This window comes from Pollicipes pollicipes, unplaced genomic scaffold (assembly GCF_011947565.3).
Source record: "Pollicipes pollicipes isolate AB1234 unplaced genomic scaffold, Ppol_2.1 Scaffold_3087;HRSCAF=3621_pilon_pilon_pilon, whole genome shotgun sequence".
In the NCBI taxonomy this organism is placed as follows: domain Eukaryota; kingdom Metazoa; phylum Arthropoda; class Thecostraca; order Pollicipedomorpha; family Pollicipedidae; genus Pollicipes; species Pollicipes pollicipes.
This window is the reverse complement of record NW_023596225.1, coordinates 9,804,922-9,819,476: the sequence shown is the minus strand read 5'-3', so window position 1 is coordinate 9,819,476 and position 14,555 is coordinate 9,804,922. Positions and strand designations below refer to the sequence as shown.

The 14,555-nt window shown below is 52.7% G+C and overlaps 1 protein-coding gene across 1 annotated transcript; it reads left to right on the top strand.

Moving 5' to 3' along the window:
• LOC119089351 (TATA-binding protein-associated factor 2N-like) lies at nt 1-1,398 on the top strand. Its single transcript, XM_037212020.1, has one exon. It carries the CDS (start codon nt 1-3, stop codon nt 1,396-1,398), a length of 1,398 nt encoding a protein of 465 aa, XP_037067915.1.
• Nucleotides 1,399-14,555: the final 13,157 nt, after the last annotated feature.

The following is a 14,555-nucleotide window of genomic DNA, read 5'->3' as shown; positions in this document are numbered from 1 at the left end:
ATGAACGTCCGGCTGTTGCTCGGCCTGCTGCTCGTGCCGGCCGCGGTGCACGCCGGCCTCATGGGGCGGCTCTTCCGCAAGCAGGACAAGGGCCACTGCGGAGACTACGGCAGCGGCGGCGCCTTCTTCGGCTACGGCAAGAAGGGTGGCCGAGACTACCGCGACAAGGGCAGATACCGACACTACAGCAGCCACGGCTACAACCACGACTACGGCGAGTACGACTACGGTCACGACTGCGATATCTTCTTTGGGTACGCCCGCGACTACGGCTACGGCTATGGTGACTACGGACAGCATGATGACTATGACCACCACGGAGGCTACGGCGAGTACGCTGTAGGTCACAAAATCCATCACGACGCTTACGGTGACAAGGGTGGCTACGGCCACGACTACGGCTACGGGAGCCACTACGATAGTCACGGCTACGACGACTACCACCACGACAAGGGAGGACACAGCAAGGGAAGAAGAGGCTGGTTCGGGAAAAGGCGTAACCATGGCCGTGGCCGGTTCCGCTTCGGCCGCAACAAGGGCAAGTCGAGACACACTGGCTATGGCAGCCATTACGGCAAACACGGCGGCTACGGTCACCATGAGGGCTTCGGCCGCTATGGCGGCTACGGCCACCACGACGGCCACGGCCACCAAAAAGGGTACGGCTACGGCGTGCCCGGCTTCGGTGCGGCGGGCTACGGCGGCGATCAGTACCTCTACGGGGACAGCCTGCACGACAGCCACGCGGGGCACGGCGCAGTGCACCTGACCTCTGGTCTGGACCATGATCTGGACCACTTGAGGGCCGGTCCGGACCACGGCGAGGACGCTGTCGGCGAGGGCGCCCTGCTGGGGGTGAAGGGCGCCGCGCCACCCGGCGTCCCGCACGCGGCGCCCGTGCTCGAGGTGCCGCGCGTCAAGTACGTGGCGCGCTACGTGCCCATCACGATCCCGGTGCCTCTGCCAAAGCTGGTGAAGGCCACGGCGCCGACCAAGGTCGCTGAAGTCAAGAAGCCGCCGCCCGAGCCGATCCAGCCGGAGCCGGCGCCTCCCTTAAAGGAGCCTGAGCCGCTTCCAGAGCCGAAGGCACCCGAGCCCGACTACGACTACGGCGGCGGCAACTTCGGCGGCGGCCACGACGGCGGCGACTACGGCAGCAGCTACGAGGGCGGCCGCGGCGGCGACTACGGCGGCAGCTACGAGGGCGACCGCGGCGGCGACTACGGCGGCAGCTACGAGGGCGACCGCGGCGGCGACTACGGCGGCAGCTACGAGGGCGGCCGCGGCGGCGACTACGGCCAGTCGGCGTTTCGTGCCAGCTACTTCCCGCCGCGGCGGGCGCGCAGCAGAGGCGAGGGAGCGCGACGCGCGGAGACGGCCGCTGACGCGGCGCAGTAGGAGCCGACGCCACCCGGCGGGAGCGCTTCAGGAGCCGACGCCGCCCCCTGGCGTTCAGTGGTCGCAGGCCACATAGGCGGCAGGAGAAACGCCCCGCAGCGAGCGAGAGGGGGGAGGGGCTGGCGAGCGGCAAGCTCACTGTATCAAGGTGTCTGGCTTTAAAGGCGTGTTCCCTGGCAAACCATGTAAAGTAGCCCTGCGCTGAGGAAGGCGTTATTTGTTCCCGTTCGTCTGATGGTTTACCGCACAGTTCTGCATTTGCAAGCCCTTAACTGGGTTATTGTGAGGGTGCGTAAGCCGTAGTCATCGGGTACTTATTGCAAGACGGATGCCGAATATTATCCCGCGCAGGACCATGCAGGGGCGCACGCAGGACTTCGCAATGGGAGTGTGGGGGGGGGGGGGGGTAGGCATAGCTGAGAATCCTCACTGGAAACAAAGTCAGGTGTGCAGTAGATGCCCACATTTCCTGTGGGTCGCGAAACCACGGCGCATCTTTTCGATCTTCTCATTGTTGCATGTCTACTTAAAAAATTTAACAGTCAGCATTTAGTGAGATACGTACAATACGTGCCAGGGGGGGGGGGGGGCTGTATTAGTGCGAAGCAGTAACAATCTGATGACGCATGACAGAGAGCACAGTTTGTAAATTATCTACGCAGTTTCAGTTGTTAGGAGCTGCCGCCATGTCTCGTTGCTTGTTATCAGCGGATTTTGTTCAACTCTTCCGAAGGAAATGACGATCTCTGTCAGTTTGCCTATAATGCATGTATATACGAGTGAAAAGCGATGCTGTGGACCGATGAGTGTGCCGATGCATGTACATATGTACAGAATACAGATGTCATTAGCATTTGCCACGTTTGAGTTCCAGGCACAAACTTGTGCGTTAAAAGTGGACAAAATTTGTCGCTGCTTTACCTATCGTTTTCGTTTTAACTCATCATGTCAGCGAGTAACTTGTAAAAAACGACATGCAACCGCAATCAGTGATTGCAAAGAATTAAGCTTTTAAATAGTGGGACGGTTGGGCCGAACATGAGGTACCAGTGGGGCACTGCTCAAGCTGCTCGTCTGGTAGCCCAGAGGTGCAGTGCTCGATTCCGCGCGGTGCCCGCTCTTCCTGCCAGGGGTAGCGGCAGGCAACGCCATGTAGCCTCAGCTGCTGAGTGTATCGTTGGGTATCAATAACAACAGGCCGAGCATGACTGGATTACTCAGGGCGGAAGTTTCCTTAATTTGAAATAAGAGTGACCCAGTTTTTGACCGCAATTTAACCGCAGATGTCCACATACATGGGCGTGCACACGAAGTGGTCGCTGTGGGTACGTGCATCCCCATACCCATATCAAATTTATCACACGATGTAACAAGTAAGTAAATTACTGCCACCCCATCCCCCAAACGCTCGAGTGTGTCCGAACAGGCTCACAGATGGGGGCTCCGCCAAAAGCATGCGGTCCTCCACTCAGTTAAGAAATACTCACAACACAATGTAGAAGGCCCCGAACGATTGCTTGGGCCAGAGCAGGCTAACAGACAGGGCTCCCAACGTAGAACTTAGGGCCCTTAATGCAAGAGGGAAGTACCCAAGACCAAATGTAGATGGCCCCAACCGATCGAGTAAGCCCGAGCAGGTTATCATATAGGGACCCTGACAAGCAGGGAGCTAGAATTGCTTTTGAAGTAGGGTGGGAGTGAAAAATTGCATCCCAAAAAGACCGTGCGGGAGTGAAAAAATCAATTCACAAAAGATGGAACTTATGAGCTCGTGACTGATGCTTCAGCAAACAAAGACATCTATTTCAAGTCGGCCTGGACGTAATATCAGAAACCTGACAAAACTGTTTTGTTTTTAACATCTTAGGACATTAAAGTGAAACAGAATACATTAAAGCATAGTAATTTCATGACAGTGTAATGAGCATGAACATTTTTTAACACTAATTATTTGATGTTGCACTTTGCACTTCCCTTCCACAGCACTTTTAACACAAAAAAGCAAAGGAATCCAATAACAAAGTAACAACAGAAAATTCAACAAGCATAAAACACTCAAGCAAGAAAAACTTGGACTCCTACACATCGGCTGATCACCAAGTCAAACACAATAGACATACATGCCCCTGGCTCTTGTTTAGATGGGGTCAGGGAAAATAAACATTTTGTCACTGTTTCTTACAAAATACCAATGCTTATTTCCATGAAAGTAGCCTAACTATGCCAAACCTAAAGAGGCCTTACTTCATCTCATCCTGTCTATCCTGTTAGTATCACAGCAGCAGTTGTGAGTTACTGATTCTTGCACAATTCCTATTGCCACTTGCCATGCACTTAACCAACTTAACTTAACTTAGAGTATCCCACATGTTGAACATAATCTCAACTCCCTTATCTGTTGACAGCATCATTTGTGATAAAAACATGATAAAGCTAATTTTTGGCTGGTTTCAACTTGCATTTTTATTCAGTTCATTTGTGTATCCTTGTTGACATCAGATAAAGTTGACAACACACAAATCAAAACACTTTAAATCACTTTAAACAACTTACTTTGATCGTCATGGTTAACCTATGTCAAGAGTAATAATGGGTTTGCTCCACAAAACAATTTCACTTCTCTAAAAGCAACATAACTTTGAGATGACCATGCCAGTATTGCTGCTTGCCTTTTCAGCTGAAGCAAAGGCATCTATTAGGACTTGTTTATTCATATTTAATGACAAAGTTTGAGATGTTGGCTTCACATTTTAAATGCGATGGTCTGACTGTTTGTTGCATGCTAATACTGAACTCATATTATAATTGCTATGCAGCTTATAGTATCCCTGTGTTAAAGATATAGTGCATATATACAGTACAGCTATTTGCCAGTCAGCAAACAATGACAACTATAGAAAGCATTTGGTTAAAGCAGCCATAAGAGACCACTTCAAGAAATTCTGGACAAATAATCAAGAATATGGAAAAAATAAGCCCATTGCATGCCTTGTGGCATCACAATTTGTCTTGCGACAAAACTCGATGGATTAAAACAGGGAATGGCTAACTCTGGTTACCAATCATGTGTTGAAAGCAAGTAAGGTAAGCAATTACTTGGTCCATAGGAGACTTACTGGCTTCTTCCTGCTCCCCCCAAAACAAAAAGTCAGTACCTTTTGCGTGGTCTGCTGGCAGGCAGAGCCATCCCACTCACCCCCAAATATAAATATCAATCATGCCCACCAGCCTACGAGATTAAAATGCGAAGCAAGTAAGAGGTGTGCATGATAAACACATCCGAGGGCAGAATTTCGCCATCAAACACTTCTGTAGTAGCTGCGTCAGGTCTGTCTCAAAGCTCAGTATGGCGGCATTAGGATAGCCTTGTCAGGTAGCCTGGTGAAATAGACACTCGAAAGGCTTAGATTTATCATTATTGAGCACCGCCATGCACCAAGAAAGCGGTTAACCGGATGTTTACCAGGGCAAGAATGGCGGTAAAAAATAAGTCCCGTGCTTTAAATTGCCTCTTTCATTCTCTGTGAATTGTTCACTCTTGGGTGCATATTAAACATGTTTGGGCGGCTGGCGAATTAATCCAATTTATGCATGAAATACGTGGAAGTTTGTAGTTGGAGCATCTTGCAGATAAATTGGTCAACATTTTCAGCAACAGATGGCACCTCTAAAGGCAATCGAAAAGGAAGGAAGAAAAAAGTGGTATCACACTCGTATGATACCAAGAAAAACAAAACCAGTTAATTAGATATAAAGACTGACACTTTTCTGGCAAAATTTTGCAATCAGCTCATTTGACTTAAAATCTGCTAATGTGAGTACTCAAATGGTGTTATTCATCTTGTAAATTTAATTTAGAAGACATTTCTTGAATTTTTCACTCCTTCATTTTGGGAGTGATGCAATGTAGTGGTCAGGTTTCCTCGGGGAAAAAGAACGATGTGGAGTAAAATTCTCTACCAGGCTTTGCTGGTGTTTGCACCAGGATCTGCTTTCGTGGTGTGGTGGTGAGACCAAACAAAAATACGGGATGCCTGAAAACCTTGTATTTGGCACACAGCTGCCGATTGTGATGCATTTTGTAAACAAACCAAACTTCATGCGTGCAAGCGGCTGGATTCACTTGGGTTCTTGGGCTTGGAGGTACCTGGCGCTCTTGCTCTGTGCATACAGACATGATTCAGATGTAGGTGAGGCAGGACGTAGCCATAGGTGTCCGGGTTCTGTGGAGCCTCGTTTATGCTTGGTGGTTCCAAGTGAGCTCGGTTTTAGATGACATCTGAAAACCTCAGAAAGCGAAATAGGGGTTTGGCATGTACGATTCGACAATGTCAGGCAGGAGTGAAAAATTCACATAAAATATGGGGAAAAGGCGTGAAATATTCCGCCTCATAGGGTGTTGCTTTACATCCAAAGTCAGCAATTCTAGGACACTGCTGACAAGCGCATAGGGCACTCTATTCAAATAATAAGCACCCAAAACCCAGCGTGGGAGGCACCTAAAGATCGAGCGTATCCAAGCAGGTTTTCAGATGGTCCCCGACAGGGGCACAGGGGCCCACAAGCGAATACCAAAACCCAACGTGCAGGGCCCCCGAACAATCCAGTGTGCCCGAGCACGTTAAGTTGGAGGGCCCCGAACGACCGAGTGAGCCCAATCAGGTTAACAGATGGAGCTTCGGCAAGAGCGCAGGGCCTAAGCAAGTGACGGAGAACTGAAAGGGCCCAGGCCAATGCGGAGGGCTCATGGGCGTTTCGTGAGTCTGTCGGCAGGTGAACCACGAATAACGTGAAGGGCCCCTGCGCAACCGAGAACACCCTGACAGGATGGCATGTAGGACTGCCGGGTGTAGTGTACAAATCCTTCGGACGAATGGAAACTTTCCATTCCGCGGCTTCTGAGAAGCCGCGGAAAACTCCTGATTGATAAGAGCGCCCCGGCACGCAAGCAGGAACGGCACCAGCAACAGGGAAGGGCCCTCCAAACAAATGCGAAGAAGTCGAGGGCAACGTGGAAGGTTATTTAACGATCGAATTAACCTGGAAGTGGACGTAGGGCCCAGGCAGCAGCGTGGGACCCCTGGACAGCGTAATGAGCCTTTAAACCTCCCAATCAGTGAAGAATATTGTTTTCTCTTCTCGTGGGCCATTCACTTTTGCGTGAGACTGTTCTTAGTAGCCCGGAAGCCCAAAGATGTCCAATTTTGTTGTGTCGTGTGTACAAAAACTGCGCCTTTTTCCGACCATGGGCCCGTTCGGAGCCTATAAGGCGCCTTCAGGGACCGATGGAGCATGGCCCCGTGCCCCCTTTGGATCAGCCCTTGTATACAGATAGTTTTCCAGGCTAGTTTTATCGGATTTGCGGTCAACAGCTCATGTCATCCATTTTTGCAAGGCCATATGTAAACCTTTGTGGGAGGCTTTTATCGAATTCCTGGCTTATCGCCATCGCCGAACTGTCTTTGCACAACAATATTTCCACAAGCTTGATGGGAATTGCTGCTTGTGGACAAAATAACCAATAGGCCAGCTCGCGCAACGCTGTGCAGTGAACAACTTCGTTTTTTAATCAGCCCATGAGAAAATTTACAAGGACCAACTCCAATAAAAGCGCATTACGCGATCATGAAAACCAGTGAAACCTCCATAGTTTCAGGCTTCGGCGTATGAGATTTATTTGGTACATTTAAAAGCGCCAAAACGTAGTTAAGGCACATTGGAGCAGGTTAGTTAGGGCTTTCAAGCATGTCTCCTGTGATTGGCTGCTTGCCCAGCACGCCAATGGTGGAGACAATAACTTGAGGTGAGTTACAGATGGTTATACTTTTGACGGTATTTTTTAAGCTCGCAATTTGTTCCAAAGGGTTTGCCTATTTCAGGCGTCGGGTGACCCCGGTGCGCCTTCCATTTTCGCGCATAGTGATGACCAGCACTGCGTATTATTGCAGAGGGTATTTGGATAGCTGCCGAAGAAAGCATCCACCCGTTAGGTCAAACTCAAGCGGCCAGCGGCCTAACACGCAGTGTCGGACGGGTCTTAAAGCAGGCTGAAATGTTGGATGCACATGTAGGCTGCACACATTGGATAGTTCGGGTTTTGGAAACAACTAACGTGGCGTCTGCTCTTGAATGCTGTCATCCTAAATCAGATGTCATTTCGACCCATTGTGTCTGATTATGAGGGCACCGCATAAGGGCGGTGCCCTCATAATCGTTGGTCCGCCGGCACTCAAGGGCAATCCGACTGTATGTTGGCCCTAGCTCTGTGCAGACACTCGCTCTACCAACACCGACGCCGCCGTACTCAGCTCAGCTTATAACAACAAAGAAAATATTTTAAGAAATGCATCGTTGCATGTGCGTTACAATTAATATTCCAGCAAGCTTTTCGGAAAACGACGCCTCGAAAACAAACGGTGTTTGCTGCGCGGCGACCGGAGGTAGACATGGTATCACTAGCGACCGGAGGTAGACATGGTGTCACTAGCGACCGGAGGTAGACATGGTATCACCAGCGGCCGGAGGTGGACATGACATTACTAGCGGCCGGAGGTAGACATGGCATCACTAGCGGCCGGAGGTAGGCATGGTACAACTAGCGGCCGGAGGTAGACATGGTATCACTAGCGGCCACACCGCCGCATCGTTACCATTACCAGCGCCAGGCCCGCCGGCTGCAGACACCATCGGGCCCCTGCAGCGACGCAGTCTAGCCTGGTCATCGGGCGGCACACTCTAGAGTGCGCTCTAGCCCACTGGCACTAGTTGTATACCTTCGACGTCGCACTCGACTGATCATCGGGCGGCATACTCTAGAGTGCGTTCTAGCCCAGCGGCACCAGTTGTATACCCTCGGCGCCGCACTCTAGACTGATCATCGGGCAGCATACTCTAGAGTGCGCTCTAGCCCACTGACACCAGTTGCATACCCTCGGCGCCGCACTCTAGACTGATCATCGGGCGGCCCACTCTAGAGTGCTCTCTAGCCCACCGGCACCAGTTGTATACCCTCGGCGCCGCACTCTAGACTGATCCTCGGGCGGCACACTCTAGAGTGCTCTCTACCCCACCGGCACCAGTTGCATACCCTCGGCGCCGCACTCTAGACTGATCCTGGGGCGGCATACTCTAGAGTGCGTTCTAGCTCACCGGCACCAGTTGTATACCCTCGGCGCCACACTCTAGACTAATCCTCGGGCGGCCCACTCTAGAGTGCACTCTAGCCCACCGGCACCAGTCGTATACCCTCGGCGCCGCACTCTAGACTGATCCTGGGGCGGCATACTCTAGAGTGCGTTCTAGCTCACCGGCACCAGTTGTATACCCTCGGCGCCGCACTCTAGACTAATCCTCGGGCGGCCCACTCTAGAGTGCACTCTAGCCCTACCGGCACCAGTTGTATACCCTCGGCGCCGCGCTCTAGACTGATCATCGGGCGGCACACTCTAGAGCGCGCTCTAGCCCACCGGCACCAGTTGTATACCCTCGGCGCCGCGCTCGCAGGTCTCCACCTCGACGGCACCAGCGAACGCCCGCCGGCGCCGCACAGTGAGGGTCGACACACCTCACTCGGCGGCACACGTCAGCGAGGCGGGCCACGTCCACGTCAGGCGCTGGTCTGTCGCTTTGTCGGTGGCAGCTGGAACAATGTCCCCAGGTTCCAGCAGTACATTATCAAAACTGGCAGAATAAAAGCTTTCTGACGCCATTACTGCCAATGAAAACGTTTCTACAACGACACGGCTTTTATACGAAAAATGTACACATACAACAAAGTGGGCCCATATGCACATGCACACACATGTCCAGCAACTAGTCCCCGCAAACATCCTTCTGGTGTTGACGGGCACGTTTGAGTTGTGTCATGTTTAAACTACTTTTTTTGTCTGCTGTGAAGCCAGACGTCCCTTATCCATGCTGTGGCATTAATGGCTTGATTAATTTGATAGTGTCAGATCATTTTTGATAACACGTGAACAAGCAACGAACTATGCATGAAACAATAGCATTATGAAAATATAGGCGTGCAATTGCACAATTCTAACTCAAATATGACGTGATGAATCACGTAAAGCAGTCTGCCTCATGGCTTTTACGGTCTTGCAATATTTCTGCAATAATGGTGATAGGGACTAGGAAAGAGAGAGGGAGAGAGAAAGAGAGAGTGAGTGGGGAGAGAGAAAGAGAGAGAGAGAGAGAGAGAGAGAGAGAGAGAGAGAGAGAGAGAGAGAGAGAGAGAGAGAGAAAGAAAGAAAGAAAGAGAGAGAGAGAAGAGAGAGAGAGAGAGAGAGAGAGAGAGAGAGAGAGAGGGGGGGGGGGGAAACCCACACGTTTGTTGAAAGCCATCACATGGCAGCCAGCTGTGAACACAGAGGCAATCGGCAGGGGCTTTTCTGCGCTGCGGCGATGTCCCGACTCTCAGGGGATCGAGCGCGTAGGCAAACCTGCTCCAGTGCTCCACTTTCGCTCTGCCGGGCCTAGACGCCTGGCACCGGGTGATAACGGGGTCAGACGGGCCACTTCTTCAGGGGTGCAGCGCGGTGACCAGGCCGACCTTCATGCCCTGAGTCAGGTCCGGCCGGCCGACGGACCGCAGCGGTCGGCGCGCCTTACCTTGGCACTGGCCAAGACGCTAGGGTTCAGTAGAAAGTGATTTTCATGAGACAAGCAAAAACCGGACGCTGAGCCTCGTTTGCTTCGGGTCAAAGAACGGGGCGTGTCAGTTCCACGGGCGCTAGCTGACCTTGCACCACAAGTGCGTGAGTCTTTTAGCTTAAGGTGTCTGCTGGTCTTGCTTTAAAATCGACTTCAAGCGTAGAGAGAAGCATGAAGGGTTCGAAACATCTGCCGTTCTACCCTTCGCCCCCCCCCCCCCCCCCAGCCCCGTACCTAAGTTATATTGGGATGAAAGTCACAAAAACTGTCGTGGGATGGCCGTTGCCGCCACAGTTGTTGTGCAGGGCAGATAGATGAAATACCGTTTGTGAATACTAAGCGCCAATTTTTGCAATATATATCTAAGTCTTAGTCTAGAAACGGGCCCACAAATCTAGAAAGTCGGACTGTTGAGCTGTAAAGAGAAGCATGTGCCGTAAATAGAGTTTTCATAAATCTCCGAGGCACTGCGGAGCGCCGAAAAAGCTTAGTAATGCACACACAAACACATCTTATACACGCACGTTTGTGGGGTTTGGCAGTGATGGTCTAACGGCGCAGGCTACACATAACAGTATGATACTGAAAGATTCACGAACATCCGGCGATCTTGCTGATTTGTTTGTGTCACGAGTCGTGAGGTTTTCGAAAGTTATATTTACTTTGCCTACACACAAGACACGGTCGACCTACGACCGAAGGAGTCGGGAGCCAGCTTCTTCCCATAGAAAGACGCCCTTTCAATGCACTCAAATGAGACTTGCTTATATGTGTCGATGGCTTCGCTTGAACTTATGGGTGCAAGCACCAAGCGACCAACGCCGCTACACCTGAGAGTGGAGTACGCGAGACCATTACAGGCTGCTTGGGGTGAAAACCCCACCCAAGACCTGTTGCTGGGACGTGGGCTGGGCGTGACTGATTTTCAGGGTTGTGGACGTCTGGCCCCCCGGGGCTGCTGACGTCTGATCCCCAGGGTCGCGGACGTGTGACCCTAGAGTCGCGGACGTGTGACCCCCAGAATCGCAGACGTCTGATCCCCTGGGCAGTAAACGTCTGATTCCCAGGGCCGCGTACGTGTGATTCCCAGAGTCGCGGACGTCTGATCCCCAGGGCTATGGACGTCTGATTCCCAGGGTCCCAGACGTCTGATCCCCAGGGCCGCGGACGTCTGATCCCCAGAGTCGCAGACGTATGATCCCCAGGGCCGCGGAAGTCTGGCCCTCGGGGTTGCGGATGTTTGACGTCACGCAGTGGCGTCGGCGGTGGCCAGCTGCAGGACACCCATGCCAGGATGCTAGTGCCGGGAAATGCCCGACTGCAAGGCTTCTGGGCGACAGAGCGGAGGCGCAGGATCGTCGCTAAAAATGGAATGACTTAGTCCTCCCATCAGGTCAATTCTTCCCATACACCACCATGGGGATAATGCGGAAATTTTGCGGAGAGCGTGAGGGCCGTGGACCCCTGCTTCCCCATCAATGATTGCTATGTATAAGCGACAAAGGTCTGTGCTCACAGTCATCCACTATCCATTGCCGTCGCTGACACCGAGCAGGATAGTATCGCAAGTTTTGGTGGCATATCGATTGAATCAGCGATGCGTCGCACATCATTGTGCTCACCACCATGGCTTTTTACTATCCGAGGTGTAAGTGTGACCTGAGCGTCCTGTAGAGTGTATCAAAGATAGCGAATATCCGAGAATGTTGTTAAAAGTCATTGTTGTGTTTCGGACGACTTTGTGTTACAACTGGTGCAAAATGATGCCTGTGATCCAAAAGCATTCCGTTATATCGAAAACCTGCTCGCCACCCGGTGCTTATTTTCTTAAGCCGTCTTTCATCGACATGACCTACATTGGGAACGAGTGGAGCACTGTTCAGCATCCCACCGCCATTCAATGTCCCTCTTCGTAGCCCTCGAGCAAACTATATCCTCGATACTCGGGATCTTTTGAGCATCTGTATTGTTTGAATGTAGTCGAATTTTTTCAAACAGGTGTTAGTATGCCGCCACTCAAATGCAAGAAACTTGTACGACAGGGAATCTGACATTAAATGCGATGTGCTCGGCTTCATTACATTGACGTCTGTATGCAATAGACATCGTGTTGCGCTATACATCTCCATTCTGATAAGCGGTGAAGACAATAACACGAACAATTCATCCCACCACAAACAGGTCATCAAAACCAAAACTGCTGCGAAATGCAATGACTCAACCCGCCCGCAAAACTACACCGAAGGACCTCTCGCTAAAACGACCGCAACCAACGCCTCGCCATTCATCCTCCCGCGCCCATTCATTCGCGCCACGTGACCTTACGCCGGGCCGGCGGGCGGCGGCTGAATGAGCGACGCACAGGTGGCGGCGTGGCGCGCCAGGGGCGTAGCGGTGTGACGCCGCCGCGGCACCCGTTGGCGGCCACGCAGGCGGCGTGCCGCTCCAGTTGGTGGGCCGCCACGCGGCGCCGCCGTCCGCGCCGGAAGGCCCAGGTGGTGACATGGCCGGTAGTTTCAACAGTTGGATTCACCTATGTGACCCCGCACCTGCCCTTTGTTCCCTGCCGTCACACTCAAGGAGTCGCCCACAGGAAGCCGGCACGCCGCGCCGCCTCCGCCGCCTCCGCCGCCGGCGGTCCGCGGCGGGGGAGGGGGGGGGGGACGCCGGCGGCTGTTTCGGCGGGAGGGGCGTCGTTGGCAGGTTAGAGAGGGGGGATGCGGTTCATCACCAGGGCATCGGTTCTGGGGAGGAAGATCACCGAGGTAGTCCTTGACGGGGACTGAGTCAACAGCGGAAGGACGATGCTGGAGTCAACATTGGAGGAGGCGGAGGTATTGCCGTACACTCGATATTTTGTGGCAGGTGTGCCTTTGAGCAAACATTTTTTTACTCGTAGCAATTTTTCTGATTTTTGGGTTTCGCCTACGTGAGTGGCTTGGTATTCAGAGCACTTGTAAGCAAAGCGTCTTGCGTGGGCTCGAAGACCACCGCCCACGAACAACTGATCATCGGGCAACTTTGCTCCCGGCTTTTCAGCAAGACCAGATAGCGGAGCCTCGCACGTGCCGTACAGCGTAGCACCGTACATGACACGGCCGCCCCGGGCTGGCTTGATCAGGAACTCTTTGGCCAGTTGCTAGCTGAGCTCTCCGAGTCCGTCGGCGCAAACAGAGCGACCACGCTGGGACTCGCTTGATAACGAATCCAGCATCCGTCCCCAAGACGACTGAGACGTCAAATACGGACAGTCGGCTTACTGGTTCATTATTTTGGCGCTTGGGCATATTTACCAACCGATTGCGACGACATGGGGAACGGGAGTCCTTCCACTTCCCAGCTCATCCAACAAGCGATCTCAGAAAACACTCATGTTCCTCAACATAATGCTGGATTGCTTGTTTCAATATGGGTTTCTCCTATTTTTTCTTCAGGACTTTGAGAGGAAACGTGGTTGTTACGCTTACAGGTGACTTTGAGTGACATGGCCAGCTACTACAACACATTTATACATATCAGATGGCATGGCCTATATAAAATGACTTGTATAAATGTTTGCTGACGCCCGATGATCACGTGCTTATGGTGTTGTATTCTATTAGACCGACATCAAAAAGGCGGACGAAATTTGGCTTCTGGCTGAGGTGGGTTTTGGGATCGCCAAGATTGGGGCAGCGTAAGGGGAGCGCATCCCGGCGGTCAGTAGTAGGTGAAACCCTGCATAGGTTCATGCATGACCGATGTCTGGTTCACGCGGAAATTGGTTATATTAGGCCGTTATCTATCTGATCCCAGATAGGACTAGAAAAGACAAGTACTTATACCACAGGTACAGAGGCAGCAATCCGCCGATGTCAATCGTAACGCAGTCCATCGGACTCATGAGCCTGATAGGGTAGGGGAGGCCAGTCCCCGGCACGAGACCGAGGCTGCAGCACCTGTCCCCGTCGAGCAGGGGCCGACTCGTAACGCTCGGCTTCAGAAGACGCGGCCCGCCGGTGCGTCGCTTCCGCGCCAAATTAGCAAAAACGAAGCCGCGAAGACAATGGCTCAGTAAAGGCCCCGACTTGGACATTGTTCATGATTGGCTGAGCATGTTGGCGCGTGCGCGGCGCACGGCTGGCGCGGACTTTATTTGGGCAGCACGCGTGCAAGCACTGCGCGCCGGCCCAGTGCGCATGCGCCGACGGACGAGAACGGGGCCAGCCTGAGCGCCGGAGCGTCGCGTCGCGGACGACGATTGTATCAGGGACTGGGAGGGGGGGGGGGGGGGGGGGGGGGCGTGGAGCGGAACGCAGCGGCCAGGTCAGGGACGGCTGACAGACCGCGTCCAGGTCAGGGATCACGAATGGGTTGGAGCCCGGGTCACGGATCAGGGGCGGGCGATAGGCCACATTCAGGGCGGAAATCACGAGGTGTCGGCCTCCAGGCCAGGTGGCAGACCACATCCTCGTCAGTGATCACGGGCGGCAGACACACTCTCGCACAGCTGAGCTCCATGA

Excerpts from the sequence above, each read along its gene's own strand:
- LOC119089351 (XM_037212020.1), top strand. The coding sequence starts at position 1 with ATGAACGTCCGGCTGTTGCTCGGCCTGCTGCTCGTGCCGGCCGCGGTG.